The sequence below is a fragment of the Cyprinus carpio genome, chromosome B18 (genome assembly GCF_018340385.1).
Source record: "Cyprinus carpio isolate SPL01 chromosome B18, ASM1834038v1, whole genome shotgun sequence".
Taxonomy (NCBI): domain Eukaryota; kingdom Metazoa; phylum Chordata; class Actinopteri; order Cypriniformes; family Cyprinidae; genus Cyprinus; species Cyprinus carpio.
The window spans coordinates 22,724,810-22,751,206 of record NC_056614.1 but is presented as its reverse complement, the minus strand read 5'-3'; the positions used below and the strand labels follow the sequence as shown (position 1 = coordinate 22,751,206).

Genomic DNA, 26,397 nt, shown 5'->3' with positions numbered 1-26,397 from the left:
CACCGCTAGCGGTTATTTCACAAGGAAGCAGTGAAAGTTGAAGTGGGAAGATGTTTAATTAACAGCTTTTACAGTTTGTTAATACGTCTGCGTATTTAATGTAACAGTTAAGCAAAGGTCGAGTTGAAAGAATAGCTAGTAATTTTTTTAATTCAACTCCAAGTCTTTTCTCTCGCCGTAAACGCTGTTCTGTTATCGCGAGCGATTAGACGTTTTATTGTGCGCTCGTGATAGTGGTGCATGTGCGTTTATTCACGTTCAATTAATGCTGCTGCTGGGGCGGATAGGTGTCATTACTTATAGCGGTTCGGTTCTTTCACTCTCTTTAAGGAGCATTGGGTTTCTAGCGCGTAAGATCATGAATTCCAGCCCGAGAGCGAAGTGCATGAGTGATGGAGCTGGAAGTGTAGGCAGATGCGTCGAGGACGACGCGGTTTCAGACAGACCTGCTGGAGGAGACTCACTGATGGCGGCCGAGGAGAGACATCCAAGATCTGCCAGTCCCCGCGGTGTGAACGGAGAAGATGATTCTGAAGCGGAGTCCCATCAGGACGGCCGTAACGTGGATGTGGACCCGGAGACCAGGAGGAGGGCGTTCAGCTGGTGCCGTGACTTTCTGTCCGGATCATGGAAGGCTATATCAGAGCACGACTTTCAGATCAGTATAGTCAGGTGAGCAAACCATTTATAAAAGAACTTTAGGTCTCAAAATGATTTAATTTAACTTTTCATATAACGTTACACTAGTCAACACTTGAAGTGTACCTTTTATCAAAAGTTGTCCTAAAACCAAAATGCACTCTTGTCTTAGGACAACTTTAATTAACTTTTTTTTGATCAACTTTAAATGTTGACTACTGTATTTATAATAATAAAAACAATATTTAAGGTGAATTTTTCTATATTATGTTTTACACACACACACACACACACACACACACACACACACACATTGCAGTTCAAAAGTTTGGGATCAGTAAGATTTTTAATGTTTTTTTTTTTTTTTTTTTTAAAGTTTCTTATGCTCATCAAGGCTGTATCTATTTAAAAAAGACAAAAACAAAAACAAACGAATTTTGTAAAATATTATTGCAATTTAAAATAACTTTTCTATTTTTAATATACTTTAAAATGTAATTTATTCCTGTGATGCAAAGCTGAATTTTTAGCATCATTACTCCAGTCTTCAGTGTCACATGATCCTTCAGAAATCATTCTAATATGCTGATTTGTAATCAATGTTGGAAACAAATAAAAAGTTGAAAAGAACAGTGTTTATTCAAAATTTGTGTTACAATATACACTAAAATATTAAAAGGTTTGCTGTCAGTTTTATTCAGCAAAGATGTGCTAAATTGATAAAAAAAAAGTGATAGTAAAAGACTTGTATTGTTAGAAAAGATTTTGACGATGCTGTTCTTTTTAACGTTTTATTCATCAAAGAATTAAAAAAAAAAGTATCACAGGTTCCAAATATCTATATATATATATATATATATAGTATATCTCTCTCTCTCTCTCTCTCTCTCTCTCTCTCTCTCTATATATGTATATATATATATATATTTTTTTATATATATATTAGGGCTGTCAAATGATTAATCACGATTAATCACATCCAAAATAAAAGTTTTGTTTACATAATATATGTGTGTATACTGTGTATATTTATTATGTATATATAAATACACACACATGCATGTATATATTTAAGAAGAATATGTTATGTTTATATATTAAATATATTTATATATAATATAAAATATAAGAATATAAATATATAAATGTATATACATGTAAATATTTTCTAAGTATATAATTTATGTGTGTGTATTTATATATACATAATAAATATACCCTGTACACATACATATATTATGTAAACAAAACTTTTATTTTGGATGTGATTAATCGTGATTAATCATTTGACAGCCCTAATATATATATATTAAGCAGCACAACAGTTTCAACACTGATAATAAATCAGCATATTAGAATGATTTCTGAAGGATCATGTGACACTGAAGACTGGCATAATGGCTGATGAAAATTCAGCGGTGCGTTGCAGAAATAAATTCTATTTTAAAGTATATTAAAATAGAAAATCAATATTAGAAATTGCAATAATATTTCACAACATTCCTGTTTTTTTTCTGTATATTTGATCAAATAAATACAGCCTTTATAAGCATTAAAGACTCCATTAAAAACATTACTGATCCCAAACTTTTCAACGGCATTATATATGTATGTGTGTGTATATATTACTAAACACACACACACATTACATATGCATATATAGAAATAAAGAACAATACTGCTTTTTTGTTCCCGCAGTGGAGGACTCAGTAATCTGCTGTACATGTGCAGTTTACCTGACGATGTTCAGCCCACCGGGGTCGAACCCCGACGAGTTCTGCTCCGGATCTACGGGGCCATTCTACAGGTGTGCCACCCTGACCATATTATATGTTAAGTCGACCAAATATGCTGTTGCAAAAGCTGATAAGAGTCTATATCTTGGGCAAGATGTTTATTGCCCAGTGATTCCCTGATGTCATATAACTATGTAATCGTGCTATGCATGTTTGCTCATATACATCTGTCTCTCCGTGTTCACACACAGGGAGTGGATTCTCTTGTTTTGGAAAGTGTTATGTTTGCCATTTTAGCAGAGAGAGAGCTGGGCCCACATCTCTATGGCATTTTCCCAGAAGGTCGTCTGGAGCAGTACTTGCCTGTGAGTCTTAAACCAAAATCCCAGATTCTATATGCATGTTTTAAAAATAAACCTTTAAACACAGCTATACTGTGCAGTCAAGCTTCACAGTGATTAGAATGCCATTAACGTAGATAAAATATTTATCATTCCACATATTTCTTTATGCATAATCTAGGAGTGATAATCAGATCTTTTTTTTTTCTTCCACAGAGTAATCGCTTGTGTACGGAGCAGTTGGGGTTCCCAGAGATCTCAGCTGAAATAGCCAGTAAAATGGCACGATTCCATAGGATGGAGATGCCATTCAACAAGGAACCCAAATGGCTGTTTGCAACCATTGACCGGTAAAAGTTTCACACTATCTTCTGACTGCATTTCAACGGTTATAGAAATAGTAAAAATAGTAATATTTTTTTAAATACATGATTCTATTACAGAATATGCAGATCACTTTTCAAACCTGAAAACTGTGTAACTGTCAAAACATTTGCTTATATTTCAAGCAACACTGGCTGAACCAATGAGTTTGGCTGTTTGGGAAAAGCTGTTTTAAACAGACATACTGTATTTTGTTCACAAATCACAAGCTTTAATGACTCTGTTTACCTCAAAAAAACAGAATGTGCCTCAGATAATGGAATTGAGCTAGTGTTTGACATGGACCTTAATATGTTAATATCATGAGTGCTGTGCAATATTTCTATTGGCATAAGTGTTAAAATGACTGTTTATTCTTCTGAACAGGTATATGGAACAAGTTAAAACAATCAAATTTGTGCGTGAAGCTCACATCAAGAAATTTACCAAGCTAAAGAAGTATGATCTTCCTGCAGAACTGGAGAATCTGAGGTGAGAAAGATGACATGTAAATTACAATAGCTGAAAGGATGAATGGATAGCGTGTTGTCATACTTGGACTTCCAGATAACAGCAAGTGGCCAAGGTATGAGTGTATGTACACACTACTGTTCCAAAGTTTGGGGTTGATAAGATTATTTTTTTTCTTCTTATGTTAAGCAAGGCTACATGTATTTGATCAAAATACAGTAAAACAGTAATATTCTGAAAATACAATTTAAAATTACTGTTTTCTATTTGAATGTATTGTAAAAATTTTGAATTGAATTTTCAGCGGACATTATCTAGTCTTTAGTGTCACATGATCCTTTGTCATCTTAACATTCTAATATGCTGATTTGGTGCTCAAGTAACATTTATTGTTATCAATGCTAATACTGGTTGTCTTGATTAATATTTTTCAGGATTCTTTGATGAATAGAAAGTTCAAAAGATTAGCGTTACTTCTGTAACATTATAAATGTCTTTACTGTAACTTTTGATCAATTTAATGCATTTTTGCTAAATACAAGTATTAGGCTACTTAAATCATTCTAATTTTTATTGAGTATTAATTTTTTGAAAGGTAAGTGTTTTTGTTTGCTATAAAACTTAGGTAGTTTATGTGCATCACTGATTACGCACATTTACGGGAAGCTGCATTCTGTGCATACTCAGCTTGCTTGGTCAATCACACACACACACACACACACGTGACTGTGTAACATTTCTCTAAATTAAATGCTTGTCTAATGCTCTGTGTGTACTTCTGCCTTTTTCTGCACTTTTTGTTCAATAGGCTTTTAAATAATAAAACTAATTATTTTAAAAGCCGGTTTATAAGAGCAATATAATAAAGTAGCACTTAATCATGTGCCGTCTCTGTTTGTCAGATCACTGCTGGCAGCTACCCTCTCTCCAGTTGTGTTCTGCCATAATGACGTACAGGAAGGTAAGAGATATCACATTCACATTCGTACACGCATACCAGAGTCCTGCCAGCTGCCTAATCTGGTGATCTGATACGGGTCTGTCAGTCACCGTTGTGTTGTACCATTATGTAACTTATCAGCCCTTTCACCTATAAAATCATACTTTGTTCTTCAGGCAATATCCTCATGTTAGATGGCCGAGAGAATTCATCTGACAAATTAATGCTTATTGATTTTGAATACAGCAGCTATAACTACAGGTAAACCTACCCTATATAACATACTGCATGATCTTGTCATTGTATAGTTTATAATAAATGCAGCTCTGAAGAACTATTCTTCTGGTCTTCTCTGAGTGCAGAGGCTTTGATTTTGGGAATCATTTCTGTGAATGGATATATGATTACACATATAATCAGTGGCCCTTCTACAAGGCAAAGGTGGAGAATTACCCCAACAGACAACAGCAGGTGAGTCACAACATGCCCTCCCACACACTACAGCCTATCATTAATGCTCTTAATATTACACAAGTTTAGACAAGATAAAAAAAAGGGTCAATTTATAAATGGTCAACTGAAAAATAACATTTCAGTTTATTTGGATATTGTGCTGTAGAAATCCAAATAAGCTTTACAAATAAAATATCACAGGACAGAAAGTTCACTAAATCCATCTTTAAAATTTGAGTTTAATGTTATGCAATATATATTAAGGAATAAACCTGCTACCTTAGAATCATTATACTATGCCAGATTAATAGTATTATTATTATTTTTCAAATGCTATTTTTTCTTATGTAAATACAATACAGCATCATCATAAATTATATTTGGCATTAATTTGTGCTTGGTTTTTCTCTTACAAATTGATGACAAATGATTTGTCAGTTGAAAGATCATTTGTGTTGGACATAATGTACATGTAGTTTGGTGAGGCTGTCATCTAGTGGAAAGTTTTGGAACTGACGTGACATAAAAAGCGTGTCAAAGGTTGACACTATAACTTATAGAGGTCAGCACGGCAGCATACAATCTTAATATTTAATAGCATTAGAAATGACAAATTATTAAAAATTTGTAAAATTCTGTCTATGAGCAGGGGAAAATATCAGTCCCTTTTAAATATCAAAACAAAATGGTTATTCTTATAGATATTATTTTGAGCCTGTTTGCGGTTTGTTTTTCAGTTACATTTTATCAGACACTATCTGTCTGAAAAGGGGGGCATTGCACCTGCTGACCAAGCCAGGATAGAAGAGGACATGATCATTGAGGCAAACCGGTATGAATTGTATTTTCTATCCGACTTTTATTGACATAACATTGGAAAAGCATCACTGTGTACCATTTGATGTATTTTCACCTTGACCTCTAGTAACCCTGTTATCTGTTTGTCTCAAAAATCACATGCACACAAACAGGTTTGCCCTTGCGTCTCATTTCCTCTGGGGTTTGTGGTCCATTATTCAAGCCAAGATCTCCAAAATCGAGTTTGGATATATGGTAAACAAAATTTTTTTTTAAAAAGTATCAATACACACAAACAAATTATAACCCTTGCAAACATTTTTATAATCCTTCTATGATGATTTTTTAGTACTGTCATTGTATTAAAATTGTTACTTAATAATTACTTTATAATTAACTGTTGAGTAACTGCATGTCAGTGGTGGCCAATACAGCACCTAAAATATAAATATTCATTTATACATTCATATAAAGTTTGTATTACATGTACATGTTATTTGAGAATTATCCATAAACGAAAGAGTAATACTCGATTCTGAGAGCTCAATCAGCATCATAGTCATGTGTACAGTAAACATAAGTATGTAAACAGAACAACCCTGATCTGAAGACATGTGAAACAGAAAAGCTCTCTCTCTTTTGTTTTCCCCCAGGACTATGCACAGCACAGGTTTGACACGTACTTCAAACAGAAGAAGCTCTTTTCCTAAATTGTGACTTGAGCATATGCTTCAGGATATCATTTTGCATCACCTATTGTTTAGGTATTGATTTAAAAAAAAAAAAAAAAAAGAAAGAAAGAAAGGGCACAGTACGAAACAATTAAGACTGCTAAAGAACGGTTCATCCTGGGGAACATTAGTTTTAAATAATAAAAAGTCCAAAGATAACCTGCCTTAAAGTCACATTTTGTAGGGCTTTATCATAGTTGTTCTTGTTCCTACCAAAAAATTAGAAGGTAAAAAGTTACAAATTATCTGCAATTGGGAGGGATAGAATTTTGTGACTGAAACCTAGATACAATTCACGTACTGTTCGTACCTCTTCATTGTACATGGCGAACTGTAACATTCATTTTGTCATTTCTAATAATGTAACTGCATTTTTGAATATTTAATGTGTTTACATTTTATCTAACTTGCGTGTGATTTTATCAAGAATCAATCTGTCCATCATAATTACTGTGTAAACCACAGGGTCCAGTGATATCTCTTCATTTTTGTATCCTAGTCTCAACAAAAGCAGCGTCGTAGCTTATTTAATTTTCCTCCCCAGTGTTTTAAAACATTGCAAAATTATTGCATCCTTCCTATATTTACATACTGTGAAATACATTGCACATCTTTTTTAAACTCAGGAGTCAATTTATTAGTTTCAGAATGGCACATAAACTACTCTTTCTTTCTGATTTTGATGCCATTTAACTTTCAATTGAAAAAAAAAATTAATAGGAATTAATGTGCTTTTCTGTGTTTTACTTTGGATTTGACCAGTCTTTGCTCTGCCATATTGATATGTAGCAATAACTATTGTCTACGGCCATCCTGTATACATTTGTATATAGGTTTAAATATAGTCTGAACTGCACATAAAGGAAATACCACCTCAAGAACAGAAGTTTAATTACTAAACTGACAAATGCGTTTGTCCCCTTTCTAAACACCAAGTTCTTTTATGTAACTGCTGATGTGGTTTTCTGTTTTAATTGTTTTATGGTAATTTATATTTTTGTACTTGTCCAAAGCAAGTATACTGTGTTTTGTTCAACCAAATGGTAAAAGCTTCTCTGAATCATTCTTCAATTGAAAAGTGGCAGAAGAAGAACAATACAAATGAAGGATAGAAGCATTACAGTGAATTAGTGGGATCATCATCTTAAGAATCGTGGTACATTGTTGGAATCATATTGGGAGAATTTGAATGGTTAAATTGATGCTCTTGTTTTTGTCCCTGTCTATAAACAAATGTATCTGTATCATTTTCACAATGCTTTCTTTCCTGTATGTTGTAGCACGTTCAGGGACAAAATAAATATTGAGGGACCATATACATTTTAAGCTAGGCTATTTAACATGCTCCCAATATCATTGTTGATATTGAATCTGTGATTCGTAATATTGAGTTGAGAAGCAATTGCACTGTTAAAACCAATGTTAATGTCTTTAATTGTTTTGGCTAATTCAAGTTATACTGTAGACTTGTCTCTGGTATGTTTCCTTTTGTTCCTTCGCTGTGCAGGTATCCATTAATGCTGCTCATTAAAAAAATCATACTGACGTTGGTGTGAATGTTGTATTTGAATTTTTATGAGTAACTTAAAGGTTAAAGATCTGAGTTGGTAGCATAAGGGTTTCGATTTCCATTCCAAGCAATGGTGATCTACAGAGATGTAAACATTGTTTTGAGTTTGATCATTTCTGTCATGTCATATGTTAACAATATATTTCGTGTAAGATAATGCACTATTCAAAACACTACTACTGTACCAGTTCAAAAATAGAATGTTTAAATCACATAGATCTATATAAAGTATATTAATCGAGCATCATCAGTTCCCAACATGGTTCAAGTGTTGTGTAATTCGATAGACTGAACAGAAGGGCCCACCATATTTTGTGTCCTGCTCCAGCGATTCCCTAAAATAGCTCTACTGTGATTGTTCTGGCACACAGGCACCATATTGAGCCTTGAAAACAACCATGCATGATCTACCAAAAAAAAAAAAAAAACAGGCTGGATTTATCCTCCATCCACCATGGAATGGCATGGCCTTGGCTGGGATTGTGAGTCAGGCTTTTTTTTTTTTTTTTTTAGAGTGACAGTCTAGAAAAGATCCAAATGCAGAATTTTAACTGCATTCAAATTGCAGCAGAAGAGGCATACAAAACCTTTAAGTCGTACAAGTATTAAGAGTATTCTACCTAAATGGGAACATGGCTATTTAATGGCAGGTAATAGCTGTTGCATTAATGTACTTATGCACAAGGCTGAAAAGAAGTTTAGATCAGATACAGAGATGTTTGAGCTTCAAAAGTAGTTTAAACTGGATTCAGTTCAGAAAGGCAGATTCCGATGCTGTACAAGAGGAGTCTGATAACCTACAGTCAGACATCTGGAGAACAAATCAAGAGTACAGGACCTATCGACACCAGAGCAATGGACCGATGGTGCAAACCAGCACACATACTTTCCATGTGAGTATCACATACTCATACACATAAACTGCAGAACCTTGACCCACAAACAGGTGATGTCATGCCTATTGGCACTTGGATCTGGAGAAGCTTGCAGACTGCAGCGAGTATTTCCAGGCTCTTTTCCACTCCTGAATGAGAGAGACATCTGAACAGTTGATGCACCTTGAACATGTTGCCTCTCCAGTCTTTCACAGCCTTCTACAATTCTGCTTCCTACATCATTTCTGTTTTCCTGAAGACCTCCTTGTGAAACACCTACGGGTGAGCACCTGGTACGGAAGTTGCAAGTTGCTTCCGTACCAATAACAAAACAGTTCTTCATGTTCCAACCTGAAGACCTATAATAGTATAACCTGGAAAATATAGTCCTTTAAAGGGGTGGTTCACCCAAAAATTAAAATTCTGTCATTAATTACTTAGCCTCATGTCGTTCCAAAACCCATAAGACCTTCGTTCATCTTCAGAACACAAATTAAGATATTTTTGATGAATTCCAAGAGCTCTCTGACCCTCCCATAGACAGCAAGGATCCTAACACAATCAAGGTCCAGAGACATAGTAAGGACATTGTTAAAATAATCCATGTGACAAAAATAATGACTTTATTCAACAATTTGTGTCCTCTGCGTCACCCTGGTGCCATTTCGGAGAGTATCACATACGCAAACAACACATCTACGCAGATATGTTAGACAAATTGTTGAATAAATTCGTTATCTTTGTGGAGAAAAACTATTCTTGTAGCTTTGTAAATCTACAGTTCAACCACTGATGCCACGTGAATTATTTTAACGATGTCCTTACTACGTTGCTGGACCTTGATTGTGTTAGGATCCTTGCTGTCTATGGGGGGGTCAGAGAGCTTTTGGAATTTCATTAAAAATATCTCAATTTGTGTTCCAAAGATGAACGTAGGTCTTACGTGTTTGGAACGAGGGTGAGTAATTAATGTCTGAATTTACATTTTTGGATGAACTATCCACTAAGGTCTCATTCCCAAAACCCACATTTGCCAACTGATAGGTATCAGATATGCAAGAATGAAGTCAAAGTTCAAATGTGATTGTCCATGATCCCTCTCAGCACAGGCGTCACTTCAGTGCAGCTGTGTGTGAAGGGAGAATCTTTGCTGTGGGTGGCTGGTATCTGGATTCCCTTGTGACTCCTGACTCCAGTACAGGCGTCTACACCGCTGTAGAGAGGTACGATCCATGGAAGGACACCTGGGAATTTGTTTCCTCTCTCCCTCTGACAGACTTCCAGTTCAGCTTGTCCCTTTCCTACGATTCCCCACTCACAACCATCCTGGGACACCTCCTCTATGTACTGGGGAACGTCCAGAGAACTGGAGAGAAACTGGTGCTGCATTACGATAGTAGACAAAGTGCAATTTGGTGTGATGTAGCCTAGTGATTAAAGATCTGAGGTGGTAACCAAAAGTATGTAGGTTCAGACAACATTCAGGGTTGATCCATGAGCTGTTGCCCTGGAGTTCCTTGCTCAAGATATAAGGTTGCTCAAGGTTGACTGTTAGCCTCTGGCTTTGAAGTATGAACTAACAGTCTTGTGACATACATTCAAGTGAAATTTCCAGCAGATGTCTCCAGAGAGAAGTCATATGCATCAGAGGCCGGATCAGAGAAATAGAGAAGACCTCTTTAATTGGCCAGGGCACTGTTCTGCATAATGAGGTCTACATGTCAGGGATGAAGGACAATACTGTGGTTAAACTGAACTTGCATTCATTGTCCCTCTGTCCTCTTCCTTCACTTCCTGCTATAAGAGCCCTTTCCACCTCTACTTCTGACCTTCTTTTTCTTCTTGTTTAATTGCAACAAAATGTAACAAAATATTTCTTATAAATAAATGTATATATAACTTAAAAAGTAAACCATTTTGTGAAAACCTGTTATTGTGGCATAATCTTTATTTGGCATAATTAAAGTTTAGACAGTACACTTTAATTGTACACAATTAGTGGTGCTTGCTAAGATGCAACCATTGACTTTGTACATACTATGAGTTTAAGTTTTTCAGAAATTTTTATAATGGCTGACCTATTACATAAAACACTCACAAGCCTTATTTCAAAGTTGTTTCACAAAGACACATCCCTACATGTACATAAAGTCTCTCCGTCTCATACAACAATCATCAGAATGCTCTGGCATGCAGCCTTGGGATATTGCCAGCTGCACTGTTAAGATTTGGGCCTGTGTTTGATCATACAGTGTGTTCTGACTGTACAGCCACCAGTTTAACTCTGCCCTGAAAGTATCCAGTTACACATACACAGAACGAGAGCGAGCATTTATGAGGGCCACTATGTAACAGGTAGTTTAGAGCGTACAAGAAGAAAGCAAACACTCAGAAAACAGGCAACTCGCAAAAAAAAAAAAAAGGACAACAGAGAGGGAGGGAGAGGAAAAGGTTTGAGTAGAAGAGGAGATAACTAGTCACTGTGCTACAGAGTATATGAGGAGTCGAGTGAAGGGCAGAAGAGTGAAGAACAGTCTGCTTCCATAAAGGACATTCCAGCCCTACTGAAAGAAAATTGTATCTTATTATCCATTGAGTTTCATCTGACTTGGAGTGTTGCAGGTAATTTAAATTCATTATATTTCTTATTAAAATCCTTTTGAGGCACTTTGAATTTTTCTGTTTGATAATCTTTCGTGATTAAGCTAAATTGAGTTCTGTGTAGTTGCATCAGAGTCTGTCTTGTCTATTTTGTCTCTCTAAAATTGTACAGCTTACATTTTTCATCAAAGTACTTCCAAGTATCAATTATTATTTTGGTGATCACAAATATTTTCTTCATAGTAAATATTTAAGTACTGTTAAAGTTTTACTAAAGTACAATTTTTAAATATGCTTTTCAATGTCATTTTTTGTATTGCACCACATACTGGTGTTTGAAATTGACATTGTTTATATTTATACTTTTATACAGTATGATCCACAAAATTTACCACATAGCAATATCTGTGTCCAATTTAATATAAAAGGTGTATTTTTAGCAACTTGCATATTCTATTTTAAAAAATCTCCTCATCTACGCAGTCATGCGTCAGATGTCACGTGTGTTTTGGCCAGTGTTACTAACTTCATCACATAAGTGCCCAGTCCTCTCAAATGTCCTACTACGTTATTTCTGACTGTTCAACTTTGCCCCACTTCTTCTGGCTGCAGTCATATGACATGGAAAAAGAAACATAAGCTTGACAGTGTCATAGCATAACTGAACTCTGTGACTTTAGAGGAATACATGTCCTATATCGGTCCCTATATATTTTCTAATAAATGCATTTTTGTCATTTATCAGAATCTTATAACCTAGAAGAGACTTACTAGAATCTTGTTAAAGCATATTCTCTTTGGAGCAATTTGAGGTGAAATGGCACAGTGGTGATTGATCTTAATAATTCTCCAATACATAAATTTCATGGGATATTTCCAGCTGCAGATCTGTATTTGATCATACAGTGTGTATATTTCACCTGTCAGGTTTCAACCTCAAGCCTTCCATAAGGACATACATTCTCTTATTATAATTTAAGCAGTTTAATACATTCATTTATTTACTTATTAGTTTAGCTGACGCTTGTGTCTACATTGACTTGTACATTGACAATACTCCGATCACAGGAACTTTCAGGTTAAGTAATACAAATAGCACAATGGTGATTATCCATCACGTAACATAACCTTTCACTTACTAGCCCTTATCTTTCCACCAGACTACACAAACCAAGCTGAAAATGGCATGTAAACACAGCATAAACTGAGAGTTAGCTAAAGATACTCTATTATGACCTCATTTATTGTGATCACAATCCTCAGGCGGTGCTTTAAGCCTGTATAATGGCCGAGGCTCATCAGGCAGTGGCATTTCAGTTCACCGTCACACCTGATGGCATTGACCTACAGTTGAGCCGCGAGGTTCTCAAACACATCTACCTATCTGGAGTGACATCATGGAAGAAACGTGCCATACGCTTCAAGGTGAATCTTCAATCAATCAATCAATCAATCTATCTATCTATCTATCTATCTATCTATCTATCTATCTATCTATCTATCTAATGAAAATAATATTTATTTTGAACAGAATGGTGTTCTCACGGGTGTGTACCCCGCCAGTCCCTCCAGCTGGTTAATTGTAGTTATTGCAATAATGAGCACCATGTATGCCAGGATCGACCCCTCTATGGGCATGATTGACAGGATCAAGACATCTCTACCTGTGAGGTAACTTATGAACGCATACATGGAAACTTTATGTGTGGCCATGATGGTTACATATAAACAAAGATACATAAATCTAAGCCAGTGTCATGCATGATTAAAGCAGCTTTGAAACAAATAGTCCTAAAGAACAACTTGTGTAGATGGCATTGTGTAGAATCTATTTTTGTAATAATTTGTATTTTTATTTTTTTTCTCTCCATGTAGTGAGTTTATGACCGTTCAGACTCAGACGGTGTTGAGTGCCATCCTGTTTGCCACAGGCCTGTGGTTATCATTCATCTTTCTGCTGCGGTACATCCTGAAAGCTCTTCTGTCCTATCACGGTTGGATCTTTGAGTCACACGGCAAAATGAGCTTCTCTACTAAAGTCTGGCTGGTGCGTCTCCCATGAAATAAAACATATGTATAGTGCAGTTTAAAAAGTGGCTAGTTTTATGATTTGTTCTGTCTGTTTTAGAGTCTTGTAAAGCTGTTGTCCGGTCGGCGACCGTTGCTTTACAGCTTCCAGGCATCTCTGCCCCATCTGCCAGTACCGAGCATTGATGACACAATCAACAGGGTAAAATATCATCAGCTGTCATGAATATAGAATGCTATCAACAGTGCTGGTTACATTATACCCATTAATCTAAAGATAAAAATGTATGTTAATTTTATTATTTATTTATACTGCATTGTGGGATTAAAAGCACTAGAAATTAAAAGCAATCACCAATAATTTTTATTTTGGGAGTATTACACTGCACTCTATCAGCTGTTTTCCTTTATATTATATTTATTATGTTTTAGTATCTTGAATCAGTTCGACCTCTTCTGGATGATGAACAATATAAACAGATGGAAAGTGTTGCTAATGACTTCAAAAAGGATCCTGCACCCAAACTCCAAAAACACCTCAAACTCAAATCCTGGTGGGCCACAAATTATGTAAGTAAACAAAGCCAGAGATCTTCTACATGAGTGGACTACAAACCCTTGGAAACCCTTTTCTAATTGCTGGCAAACTACCAGGCATGTCTTTGTGTGTGTTAACAGGTGAGTGATTGGTGGGAGGAGTACATCTACCTGAGAGGACGGGACCCCATCATGGTCAACAGCAACTTCTACACAATGGTGAGCAGACATCTTCATGTAGCATATCTCTAAGAGTGTAACAATAAGTCTGTTAGGCAATTAGTCTTTAACCTATCAGCCCTTGATATGACCATGAAATTAATGCAGTTTTTGTTCCTGTTTGATATACTTCCTATTGAAACAGGAAGTTGGGGAGGAAATATCAAAAAATCTTTTTACTTTTTTAAATAGTCAATAATGTATTATTTAAATCAAGGCCATGAAGCACAGACACAGGTGGTTTAAAAAAAGTGAAAGTGACATGACATACAGCCAAGTAAGGTGACCCATACTCAGAATTCATGCTCTGCATTTAACCCATCCAAAGTGCACACAGACAGCAGTGAACACACACCTGGAGCAGTGGGCAGCCATTTATGCTGCGGCGCCCGGGGAGCAGTTGGGGGTTCGGTGCCTTGCTCAAGGCGTGGTATTGCCGGCCCGAGACTTACGGTTAAGAATCAAACTCTCTAACCACTAGGCCACGACTTCCCCCTTTTAGGGTTAGATTGACATTTATGGATTAAAATTTGTATTATTTTGGTTTGTTTTTTTTAGGTGGTGAAAAAAATGTGTATTTTTTGTTTTTTTATATATTTTTTTAGTTTTTTTTTTGTATTTTTTGTGATTCTAACAGGTACTTAAACTTAAATTTCAAGTATATAAATAATCAATTAACTCTAAACTTAAAACAGGTCCAATGACGCCGCCAGCTGACTAACTTTAGAAAAAGTAGTTGACCCTCATACACATTTAAGATTTCTTTCTTTTTTAAAAGCTATTGTTTTTTAATATCCTTATTTATTAAAAATGTCTGTATCCATTTCTCTTTTTCCATCTGCCAGGATTTGCTCTATGTGATCCCTACACACAGACAGGCTTCACGAGCAGCAAACGTAGTCCATGCCATGTTGCAGTATCGGCGTAAGCTGGAGCGAGGAGAACTTACCCCGGTACTGACACAGAAACACAAAAGCGTTTTTCCATCCACAACACTGAATTACCATGAAAAATATAAATATAGAAAAATTTCCTATCATGCCCCCTGTTCTCTCTTTGTCAGCTGAGAGCTCTTGGGATTGTCCCCATGTGCTCTTTTCAGTATGAGAGGATGTTCAACACCACCCGTATTCCTGGCATTGAGACTGGTAATGACATTTTTCCTATATTTTCAGCTTTATATACTACTTACAGTTTCATGGTTTTTTATTTCAAACCATGACTTGATGGTTTCTCACACTGATTTGTTCATGCTCAGATTTCGTGCAGCATCTGAAGGACAGGAAGCACTTGGTTGTGTACCACCGAGGCCGTTTCTTTAAGGTGTGGCTGTACTATGGTGGTCGCCACCTTTTGCCCTCAGAGCTTGAGTTGCAGTTTCAACGTATCCTGGATGACAAGTCTGAACCTCAACCTGGAGAGATCAAGCTGCCTTCACTGACTGCCGGGAACAGGTGAAGATGAGCTCACAACAGTCCTGCAACTGTGTACTAGAATGGGGTCCAAAATGGGGTCCAGGAGGCTTCAAGAGGGTGTTCAAACTGTTTGAATGTGGAACCCATAAAAATATATTTTGAAGAATGTTGGAAACCAAACCATTTTAGTTGCCATTGACTTCTAATATATGGGCTTAAAAAAAACAATGGAAGTCAATGGAAAATTCTTCAAAATCTTGCTTCGTGTTCCACAAAATAAATGCATGTTTGGAACAAAATGAGTGTGAATAAATGCTGAATGAAATCTTCGCCTGTAAAACACATCCAGGGTTCCCTGGGCCAGGGCCCGTTTGAAGTACTTCAACGAGGGGGTCAACCGGGCGTCTCTGGAGGCCATTGAAACGGCTGCATTTTTTCTGACTCTGGATGATGAAACACATGGATACGATCCAGAGAACATACGGTCCCTAGACCTCTACGCCAAATCTCTTCTACATGGAAAGTGTTATGACAGGTAAGAACCAGTGGTACTTCAGTATTATTTATATATATGATTTCTTTTTTATATTTTAGAGTCTAATTGAATTTACTTATACTGTATTTTTGTTTTCATTTTTAATTTTAATGGCCTAGTAATTATGTCCTTTTGTTATTTGTATAAGTTTTTTTTATTTAGTATATATTTAGTATTTATGTTTAGTTTATTTTCCCTTTGAGGTTTAGTAATTTTAGCTCTTTAGGTATTGGTGTTTCATCTAATATTTATATTTTATTTTATTTCAGCTTTATTTTAATTAATGAAAATCTTTATTAACTGTTTTGGTCCCAGTTAATGAGAACAATGCTGCAAGTAGCACTTTTAAGTCTCATTAACAGATGATTATTTTTGTTGACCATGACCAGTTGCACATCTACACACTGAAACACAATACTCTCGCCTGTCAGGTGGTTTGATAAATCCTTCACTTTGATTGTCTACAAGAATGGTAAAATTGGCGTCAACACTGAGCATTCATGGGCTGACTCCCCTATCATAGGACATATGTGGGAGGTAAACAATGAATAATAATAACTGTAAATATGTGTAATGTAATTAATACTGTAAGAATTAACAAACATTTTAACTTTCTGTTAATATGTTTTAGCCACAGACTGTTTCCACCTTGGATATACGGCGGAGGGACATTGCAAAGGAGATATCAACAAAAGCCTGGCACCCCCTACCAGACTACAGTGGGACATCCCAAAAGCAGTATGAATTAACCCTTACATCTTAGTGTTTGTCATGGGTTTACATTAAAAAAAAAAAAAAAAAAATAGAACTAATTCTAATTGGGTGTTTTATGTACATTCTGACAACTGCAAGATCATTTCTGCATTGATAACTGATTAATTTTCCTTATGTTTCTCAGTGCCAGGTGATTATTGAAGGTTCTTACATGATTGCAAAGGGAATTGCTGATGATGTGGATTTCCACGGCTGCTTGTTTAACGAGTTTGGGAAGAGCCTGATAAAGAAATGCAGAACAAGTCCTGATGCTTTTATCCAGCTGGCACTGCAACTAGCTCATTACAGGGTACAAGCCAAATATATTTACATATAATTCCTCTGCAAAAATGTGTCTGTATATTGTGAACAAACCGTTTAATGAAGGATGTTTGTTGGAGCAGGACAAGGGTGAATTCTGTCTGACTTACGAATCATCCATGACGCGCATGTTCCGCGAGGGCCGGACGGAAACCGTGCGCTCATGCACCTGTGAGTCCACAGCTTTTGTAAAAGCAATGGAGGATGAAAGAACCACGGTGAGAGCAATATATACACACCCAACCCAGGAGTCATAGCACTATTTTAACCCCTTTTTGTTATATGTCTTTGTCCATAGTTTCACTTAATACTAGGGGTTAAGAGAAATTGTTAAAAGGATATATTTTTTTTTTTTTATTATAATAGAATTATATATCATTTGAAAGCTTAGAAGCCCAAGATTCATCCTGTGAAAACCATTTTGAAATCAGATATTGCGTTACCATGGAAATGGTACCTTAAAATCTTATGGCGGTCTCCTCCCCCTTAGTAGGCAGTGTCAAGTGTCATATTACAAAATTCATCACAGTCTTTTAGAATCAAAACTTTTTATAATCTTGGCAACAAACATATCATTGGAAAGGTCTGAGTCTCAGGATTCCATATTTGGTGGTTATTTTGAGAACTGAAGTAAAATTGACATAGAAATCTAGAGAAAAATTCATTAAACAAAATTCAAAGGAGTTGTGATTGCTCCCAGTGGCTGTTTGTGGTATGACGCCCTAAATAAAGTCTCACAGGAACCTCAATTTTTTCATATCAACTTCAAATTTGGAACATAACTTATTTAGACACAAGGCTTTAATTTTATATCCTAATTTTAGAGTAAAACCTGTTATGTAAAATATTTATAATAAATAAAATAAAATTAAATTAATATAGCGCATTTTATTTACAGTACATTTAAACCTCTATAACTTTTTGATACTTGAATTTTTTTTTTTTTTTTTAAATCAACTTTTGCCAAAATCTGCTAATTTCCTTCCTACAACAATTTAAGTTTGGATTGCATTTTAATGCCTATTTTAAAAAATGGGGGGTGACAGTTAAAGGGTTAAAAGTTGGTAACTCAAAACCTTTGTTTTTGCAATTAGCATAATGCTGCATCGACAAAAAAAAAAAAAAAATTCAAGATCACTGTTTGAATATCAAGTGGAACATCAGCACTTAAGCTTTGAAAATTTGAATTTGTAATCATTTTAACCTTTTTTTTTTTTAAATGATATTGAGTTGTCTGACTTTTGCTTGTTTACCAGAATGAGCAAAGGTTAGCGCTCTTCAAGAAAGCTGCAGATAAACATCAGAACATGTACCGCCTGGCCATGACTGGAGCTGGGATCGACCGCCATCTCTTCTGTCTCTACATTGTGTCCAAAGTAATGGACATCGACTCGCCCTTCCTCAAACAGGTGTGTACAAGTCTGTTTCTGGAGTATAAAACGTGACATACCTGTTTAATTTTACTTAAGTCTCAAAGACACCTTGTTTTGATAGGTTTTGTCAGAGCCCTGGCGCCTCTCCACCAGTCAGACCCCTCAACAGCAGCTCAATCTCATCGACATTCAGAAGTTTCCCAAATATGTGGGAGCAGGAGGCGGCTTTGGGCCCGTGAGTCTCTCACTCCCCCTACAGTACACAACGTGCCATTGCAACAAGTTTAGTAAATAATAAACCTGATATTTGATCATTTTTGATTCAAAACTCTTTATAAACAGGTTGCTGATGACGGTTATGGTGTTTCTTACATCATTGTCGGCGAGGATCTCATTACATTCCACATTTCCAGCAAGTTCTCCAGCCCTGAAACGGTAGGGCAATTTCAAACATTTTTCTTTGAAAACATAATCCTGACAACTAAAATTAAGGCTATACATTATCCAGATATAGACCCTCGTTATTTTAACACAACGAACAATAACTATTTTAGCGTCCACACCTGTTTTTATACAGTCTATGGTCCACACCAACGAATGAAACATTCCTGTTTATGTAAGCAGCGCGCGCTTGATTTACCTTCTGTGAACCTAGCAGCACGCGCTTTAAAATAGTAAGATTTTAATTGGCTGTCCATGTTTTTATCGTACATCAAATGTTTAAAAATCGCTCTAAAAAGCTATTTCAACGACATCGTTCCACTCTGTCGTTTGTGGTGTGGTCTGTTGAGCGTTTTAAAACTTTATTGCTGAACACCGTTCTTTATCGCTCGGTTTGATAATTTTATCACTTGAGATTTTTTTATTTATTATTTTTTATTTATTGGGTGTGTTATTGGAAGCGAAATATCAAACATACAATCATTATTTAAGCTGAATTGTTTGGTCATTTAAGGATTTAGATTTTATGAAAAAAACTTTAATAATTCTTAATTAATTAATATACTGTATGGTAATAACCATAGGCTGTATAATAAGCGAACATTCAGGCGTTGACCAAACTGGGGAAAAATAACAATCGAGTTTATGCAAACGTTAATACTAAAAAAAAAAAAAAAAAACTTTCAAAAATCATGACTTCTGTAAAAAAAATTTTTTAAATAACTATATATATATATATATATATATATATATATATATATATATATATATATATATATATATATATACATATATATATATACATATATATAAGGAATTGTTAAAGAAAATTCTGAATTTAAATGTTAATCCTTTAAAACCATCATTATTAATGATGATTTAGTATATTACACTTCTGAATCTGTTCCTTATCTTAGAGTGTCTTTTTCCTTTCTGTCCTCAGGACTCATTCCGTTTTGGGCAGAACATCAGACAGGCCATGCTGGACATAAGAGCTCTATTCAACCCAAAAGAGAAGAAGATGTGACTCCTAAAAACAGGAAGCTGACCCAAACTGAAAGCACCAGTTTAAAGATAATAAACTGAACAAACACCACAAATAGAAACCACTAGGTTATGTTAGTATTAAATAAACTTGTAAATATATTGTAGTTATTTATAGCAGAAAATGCTTATGAATCTGTGCACTAGATATTTTAAAGCCAAAGAGGAAAACAAACTGTAAAAAAAAATAATACTGTATTTAATTGTAAATATATTAGCATGTAGTCTTTGGCAAATGACTGTAAATATTCCATTTGTGCATATTTACTTCTAAACTGTTGAATTTACTGTGCACTTGATTAAACTAAAAAACTGTACACAAAAAAATCTGGATCTTAACATCCATCACGCACAATCATATACACATTTTTTCAAGAATTAAAAAAAAAAAGAACAGATTTATTGGAGGGGTTTCAAGGCATATGTATAATGATTAGCAAATATGAGAGCATGAGAAAGTATGACCTTTGTACAGAATATAAAAACAGCTCTACCACAGAACAGAACTAACGATGTTCATGTGAATATCATACAATATAAACTGCATCTCCAATGTTTAGCACATTCTTTGAGAAACAGCAGCACTGCCACTAAAGGCAGAAGTGCATTTCCCAAAATACAGGACTTGATTTCTTAGAGAGGTATTACCTTGGATTCCTTCAGTCCTCCGTTTCCACCGAACAGTGATGGAGGGTTATTTTATCCGACATATGAGGGATAATACAAAAGTAAAAAAGCAATCCTTTACGGACTCTTCCTCATCACTGCAGCTTCATTAACTATTGTTTCGAGGCAAAGATTACGATGTGAACTACCACACGGGCTGTGCATACTAAGAGGAAAGGCTAAAACACTCCATGGCTAAGTATGAAACCACAGGTGAGGTGCGAGCAGAAGAAATCTGGAAGTAATCAACAGTATCAGAGAAGAATTATACTATTAATTATTCGTTCTACTTGGAAGCTGCCTCACAATCAGGCGCATGTTCAGTTAATGTAACAGAAAACTATAGACATAAAAAGGCAATCAAATTTTATTTGTTAAATGTTCTTCTGCTTTATAACCGTGTCCATGTAGAGGAATCTGCCCGTAGGCCAAGGTGGGCAGACGTTTTATATATCATTATGCTGATATATTTCAGGTGAGGCTAGAGTGCGCGAGCCGTTCGGGCCACTCAGGGGTCACGGGGTCAGGTTTAAGACGTGGCTCCCGGGGTGGTGTTGACATTCTGTGTGGCCACTTGCGGTGCGACTTCGATGATGCGGGGTTTGTCGATGATGCGTGCCGTACGGTTGCCTTTCTCTACGATGCCGATGATCCACGCCTGGTGACCCTCGCCGTACTTGGGAGATTTGATCTCGGCGCAAAAACGGGCCGCTTGCTCACGTGGAAGACAGATCAGCAAACCCCCTACAGAAGATTACAAGAGAAAAGAGCAAAAGAAACATGTTTTTAAGATTCAGACTGCTGTTTTCTGCAAAGATAAAATGAATGTGTAATAACAGCTTATTAAAAAGACCTTAACACAGGGATAAAATGCATGTACAGTGGAATCCAAATGTTTTGAGAACACATTGAAAACATTCTTCCCTATTTTAACTTAAACATAATTGAAATGGAAGTAGTTCAAAGAAAAGCCATAACATGAATAAAAAAAAGTTTCCACATTATGATAACAAGAAATGTTTCTTCAGCAAATCAGTATATTAGAAAGCCATAGCATGAAGAAAAAAAACAATCCTAAAAGTTTGCGTATTATGATAACTATTGACCAGGACACGCTGATCGGATAACATTCTGATCAGAAGTGCGTTTACACTTGTCTTTTCAGTGTGTATGTGGACAACATCCGGATACAGGTCGCATGTTAATGCCAAGTGTAAACGCAGCCTTTTGTGCTGTTTTGAATGTTGATGTTACGATGAAGAATGGTTTATTGATGATTGTATTTCAGATTTATTTCTGAGGGATAAATTACATTTTAAAATATATTCAAATAGAAAATTATTTTAAATCGCAATAATATTAAAGTTTTACTGTATTTTTGATCAAATAAATGCAGCATTTTGAAGCATAAAAATCTTACTGACACCAAACTTTCGAGTGATACTATATATATATATATATATATATTAGTTTATTATTCATGTATTATTTCCTTCTACAGTTTTTATCACATATAAAATGTAAAATCCATTTAAAAGAAATAGAACATTTTCCTTTTCCTACATTGTTTTATTAATTGCTTATTTTTGTTTGTAATATATAAAATGCATAAGATTTGTATTAAACTAGAATTCCATTTTTTATTATTATTTCATTATTCAGTTTTCATCATGGTGTATAAAATTCATTACATAAATAAATAGCAATTTTAAAGGAGCGACACAGATCGGATCTTATACCTGAGGTCTCTGGGCAGGTGCCGTGCATGAGGCCAAACATGTTCCCGCAAGCTTTGCTGACGGCTGCCATCTTGGCGAGAACCGGCAAGTTGTGAATAACGAAGGACACCTCTGTACGCTGCTGCCGGGCCAGATTCTGAGCGTGACCCAGGATCCCAAACCCTGTGATGTCAGTTGCTGCGTGTGCATTGAAGGTGTGCATCAGCCCGGCCGCTGGACAGAGAGACAGATAAAGGTCAAACGTCTGCTGGAGCCTGTTATTTATGAGCCGCACACACGTGGATCACATACTGACCTGTTCTGTTGAGTCGAGCCATGTTCAGCATGGCCTCCTGATAAGCCAGTTCAACATCCTCCTGAGTGACGACCAACTTTATCTTATTCCATTTCTCTGGCTGAGACCGAAAAAAAGACGGCAAGACTTAAACACAGTCCAAACTTGAATATGAAACTACAAATGTCTAAAACACTCACGATGTCCAGCCACTGGTGCACTGCGACCGCCACTTGTGTTCCTAGAGGTTTGGTAAGAACCAGCACGTCCCCTGGTACTGCATTATCTGGCCTATAAACACACGCACAAAGTTAGAGGAATGGACAGACATACTGGTTTATTATGAGGAAACAACTGACCAGAGTACATAAAATGACTTACATAATGAACTCATTAGGTTGGCACACTGTTGTGGCCACGCCTCCCAGGACTATCCAAGGATTGATAACAGTCTGGCCTCCTGTAACAGAGGTTCCCGCCTCCTCAGATGCATCCTTAAACCCCTGGATGACCAGAGGCATGACCTTATCACGCTCCTATAAAACACACACAATGTGATTTCTGTTTTGGATGTCTGTCATTCTAAAAAAACATTTTTAACCCTGTAAAGCCTGACAGTTTTTTTTTTTTTTTTTTTTAAATGGAACAGCTTACTGAACTTCAGAGAATATGCAAACTAATGTTTTGTTGTTGTATTGTTTTTAAAGTATCATATTTTATATATCAGGCTTTATGGCTCATACAGTATCATATAGTTAGAATATGGAGATCTTGCTTGAGGAAAAAAACACATGCAATTAGGTGCAGTTGCTAATAGTTTATATGGCCTAAAAGTAAAGCTTGTAATGGAAATCAATAACAGTAGTACAGACTACTTACAAAAAATATATTTAAACGCCAGGTGCAGTTCTAGATTATATTTAAGTGATTAGTTTTATAATCAAAGCTCTTTAGTTTTTATTGTGAGCAGGACAAACATCTGGTATCCTGCAGTGCAATACAATGATGATTGAGAGATGAAAAAAATAAAAAAAAACATTCCTCAAAAGCCTGAAGAATAATATTTGATACCCCCATTTTAACATGATTTTTCTCAAAAATTCATTTTCACAGCAAACTGACATTTGAACCACAACCTGAAGGTGGATGTTTCACAATTATGCTAAAAAGTAAGTTTTGATCATGTTGGTAATTTAGAGGTCTTAGAAATGGGCTTTAAATATTGTATGCATTTAAAAGGTTAAAGGGCTATTTCACCAAAAACTCTCATTTACTCACAGGAGAAATGACGACAGCTTGTATTTTAAGGTGAACTTTGCTTGTTAATTTTATTTTCGAGTTTCGTTTGTAATTAGGGCATTTTGCTTTTCCTCTGTCTCACCTTCTCTGTGAGTTTGTTGCTGACGCCAAGAAGCATCAGCATGTTATCGCACTCTGTTACTCCCATGGCATACAGATCACTCAGCACATTGGCACACGCAATTCTCCCCTAGAAACCAAGAGAATTCATAGAAAAAAAAAACATTAGATTGTGACAGTTTATGGTGCATTTAATCTATTATGGCATTCTAAAGTGAGTGTTTACCATCATATATGGGTCGTCCACTATGGGGTAGATATAGTCTGTGGTCTGCACAAGTGACAAGCCTCCGTGTCTCAACGGAATCACACAGGTGTCCATACCAATGCCTGTTTTAAATAAACATAGTTTTGCCTTTAAAAATCTTAAAAACGTTAATTTCCAGCTGTGTGTATAGTTATGTACCTAGTCTGGGCATTACAGCCCCGAGGAATTGCTCATCTTCCTGATAATGGTTTTCCTGCAGGGATTCTAGAAGTTTCTGGAGCACATCTTGAGGGACTTTGCAGCCCATTCCCTTGAGCTCTGTGAAGCGTGTTAGTCTGAAGTTCTTGTCGAGTTCATAACTCTCCGGGTTAAAAGATTCCCGCACCGACATGTTTAAAAAGTGTCACTGACACACGTAACGGCCAACACACCTCCTTCACACTATGGTAATGACAATCTGAAGAAGAAATCAACAAAAATTAAAGTGTAGAAAGTGATACAAATGAGGACAATTCAGTGTGACCGACCGTGCAAACAGCACGAAACAAGTCATTATATTAAATATAGCATAAATACTCTATTGTTTCACCCCAAACTTGAATCAAAACAATGCACATTTTGTACAAATGTCTTTGCACTGATGCTCAGAGGTCTTGCTGAGCTGAATTCACTCTCCAGCCTGCTTTGTTTACATGGCCACATGTTTCTGTTTAACTGTCCTGCTCAACACCCAAACATACGTATATAACGCATTCTGCTCTTTATTTAGACTTGATTTCCTGGGATAATTAATGTGTTGTTTAAAAAAATAGATTATGTAATTAATTTCCATGAGCAAATAAGTGGGTTTTGGGTTCTTGGAATTCTTTAGTTCGAACTACACTGATGTGGCGCGCGCTCTCTGTTCAAGAAAGATTCTTCTTAGTGACTCGGTTCATTTGAGTTCTCTTAAGTGAACCGGTTGAAAAACGATTTAACGACTCGTTTTTAGCAATTACCCAAAAGTTCCCAATACTCTCCGCGCAAATGTTTTGATTGATCACAACAAATATATTACATGTATAACGGCGATTCAGAAAATAGCTAATACAGTAAAGAGAGCAAAAATACCTATAGTGCATTTTTTGTTACGCTGGATTACCAATGTATTGTTTTAAGCGACAAATAAGGGCGTGTCTTTATAGAGTTGCATTTATGAATGCAAAGATTTAAAAAAAAAAATCAACAATATCACTTACAGCTGAATCAAATACAATCGCTTGCAAGGAGGTTTGAACGAGTCATTAAAAAGAATCATGTCAAATGAACGATTCCGTCGAGAATCTCCAAAAAGCGCTGCACGCGCCGATCCAACGCAACGCCTCCCGTCGCTCGATTCCATTTCATCGCATCGAATACACAATATAACTTATGCATGTTCAGAAGAAAACGTTTATAGAGTAAAATGAATCAAATGAATATGAGAAGCAAGCCGGCCGAAGTGTTTATAAAAATGTCGGCGGTGGAAAAAATTAACCCTTAAAGCGCCCGCGCCATGATTGCAGTGTGCACAACAGAGTAACAATATAAAATTAAAATTATTTGGTGCACTTTACACAAATTCCGCTGATTATGTCTTCTACTGGAATAATTAAGATAGCTCTCCTTACAAGTAATGCATTGTGGCACAGTTATATTCGTGTCCCATTTCCCCTTTAATTGTGCTGTTCAGTTTGCGCTTACCGGTTTCGCTCGATACAAGAGACGCGACGCTCCCGCAATGCACCGCGCGCAGAAAGGGCGCCTGGAAAATGTGCCTGAATAGACTGACACTGAATAACAATACCCTTTTTCTTGACGAACAGCACGATATGCGTGATGCGTACGAGATTGTATTAACAGCTCAGGCGATGATGTGTCCCTTCCGAACAACAATGCGAGCTCATAAGTGTTCTGATTAGATATTTTAATTAAAAAGTCGAAATTCT

General features: G+C 36.1%; 3 protein-coding genes across 6 annotated transcripts; 2 read left to right on the top strand and 1 right to left on the bottom strand.

The window, feature by feature from the left end:
- Positions 1–8,017, top strand: LOC109108903 (choline/ethanolamine kinase-like). The gene is made up of 11 exons (XM_042744414.1): positions 1–672; positions 2,338–2,446; positions 2,627–2,740; positions 2,933–3,066; positions 3,467–3,571; positions 4,453–4,511; positions 4,667–4,751; positions 4,853–4,961; positions 5,681–5,775; positions 5,915–5,996; positions 6,395–8,017. The coding sequence occupies exons 1-11, from the start codon at positions 266–268 to the stop codon at positions 6,449–6,451; spliced, it is 1,356 nt and encodes a 451-aa protein (XP_042600348.1). The 5' UTR covers positions 1–265; the 3' UTR covers positions 6,452–8,017.
- A 3,193-nt stretch (positions 8,018–11,210) lies between these two features.
- cpt1b (carnitine palmitoyltransferase 1B (muscle)) lies at positions 11,211–20,511 on the top strand. The gene is made up of 19 exons (XM_042744408.1): positions 11,211–11,539; positions 12,782–12,943; positions 13,050–13,189; positions 13,394–13,565; positions 13,647–13,748; positions 13,979–14,116; positions 14,225–14,302; positions 15,148–15,255; positions 15,366–15,450; positions 15,561–15,756; positions 16,067–16,252; positions 16,684–16,789; positions 16,874–16,990; positions 17,151–17,315; positions 17,410–17,544; positions 18,583–18,735; positions 18,821–18,934; positions 19,042–19,134; positions 20,084–20,511. Exons 2-19 carry the CDS (start codon positions 12,803–12,805, stop codon positions 20,165–20,167), a joined length of 2,313 nt encoding a protein of 770 aa, XP_042600342.1. The 5' UTR covers positions 11,211–11,539; positions 12,782–12,802; the 3' UTR covers positions 20,168–20,511.
- A 688-nt stretch (positions 20,512–21,199) lies between these two features.
- On the bottom strand, positions 21,200–26,340 carry LOC109109206 (selenide, water dikinase 1). 4 transcript variants are annotated; one of them, XM_042744411.1, is made up of 9 exons: positions 26,080–26,340; positions 24,629–24,887; positions 24,449–24,552; positions 24,245–24,352; positions 23,245–23,399; positions 23,064–23,154; positions 22,885–22,984; positions 22,590–22,802; positions 21,200–21,594 (listed from the first exon to the last, which is right to left on the bottom strand). In XM_042744411.1, exons 2-9 carry the CDS (start codon positions 24,819–24,821, stop codon positions 21,380–21,382), a joined length of 1,179 nt encoding a protein of 392 aa, XP_042600345.1. In that variant the 5' UTR covers positions 24,822–24,887; positions 26,080–26,340; the 3' UTR covers positions 21,200–21,379. The 4 variants fall into 4 exon arrangements, with proteins under 4 accessions (XP_042600345.1, XP_042600343.1, XP_042600346.1 ...); XM_042744409.1 differs by having other exon boundaries at positions 26,153–26,339; XM_042744412.1 differs by having other exon boundaries at positions 26,026–26,158.
- Positions 26,341–26,397: the final 57 nt, after the last annotated feature.

Excerpts from the sequence above, each read along its gene's own strand:
- LOC109108903 (XM_042744414.1), top strand. The coding sequence starts at position 266 with ATGCTGCTGCTGGGGCGGATAGGTGTCATTACTTATAGCGGTTCGGTT. Across the intron at positions 4,512-4,666 it reads CCATAATGACGTACAGGAAG|GCAATATCCTCATGTTAGAT; the intron begins GTAAGAGATATC and ends TTTGTTCTTCAG. Across the intron at positions 4,752-4,852 it reads TACAGCAGCTATAACTACAG|AGGCTTTGATTTTGGGAATC; the intron begins GTAAACCTACCC and ends CTCTGAGTGCAG.
- cpt1b (XM_042744408.1), top strand. The coding sequence starts at position 12,803 with ATGGCCGAGGCTCATCAGGCAGTGGCATTTCAGTTCACCGTCACACCT. Across the intron at positions 17,545-18,582 it reads TGGAGGATGAAAGAACCACG|AATGAGCAAAGGTTAGCGCT; the intron begins GTGAGAGCAATA and ends CTTGTTTACCAG. Across the intron at positions 18,935-19,041 it reads CAGGAGGCGGCTTTGGGCCC|GTTGCTGATGACGGTTATGG; the intron begins GTGAGTCTCTCA and ends CTTTATAAACAG.
- LOC109109206 (XM_042744411.1), bottom strand. The coding sequence starts at position 24,821 with ATGTCGGTGCGGGAATCTTTTAACCCGGAGAGTTATGAACTCGACAAG. Across the intron at positions 24,553-24,628 it reads GGCTGTAATGCCCAGACTAG|GCATTGGTATGGACACCTGT; the intron begins GTACATAACTAT and ends TATTTAAAACAG. Across the intron at positions 23,400-24,244 it reads GCAACAAACTCACAGAGAAG|GAGCGTGATAAGGTCATGCC; the intron begins GTGAGACAGAGG and ends TGTGTTTTATAG.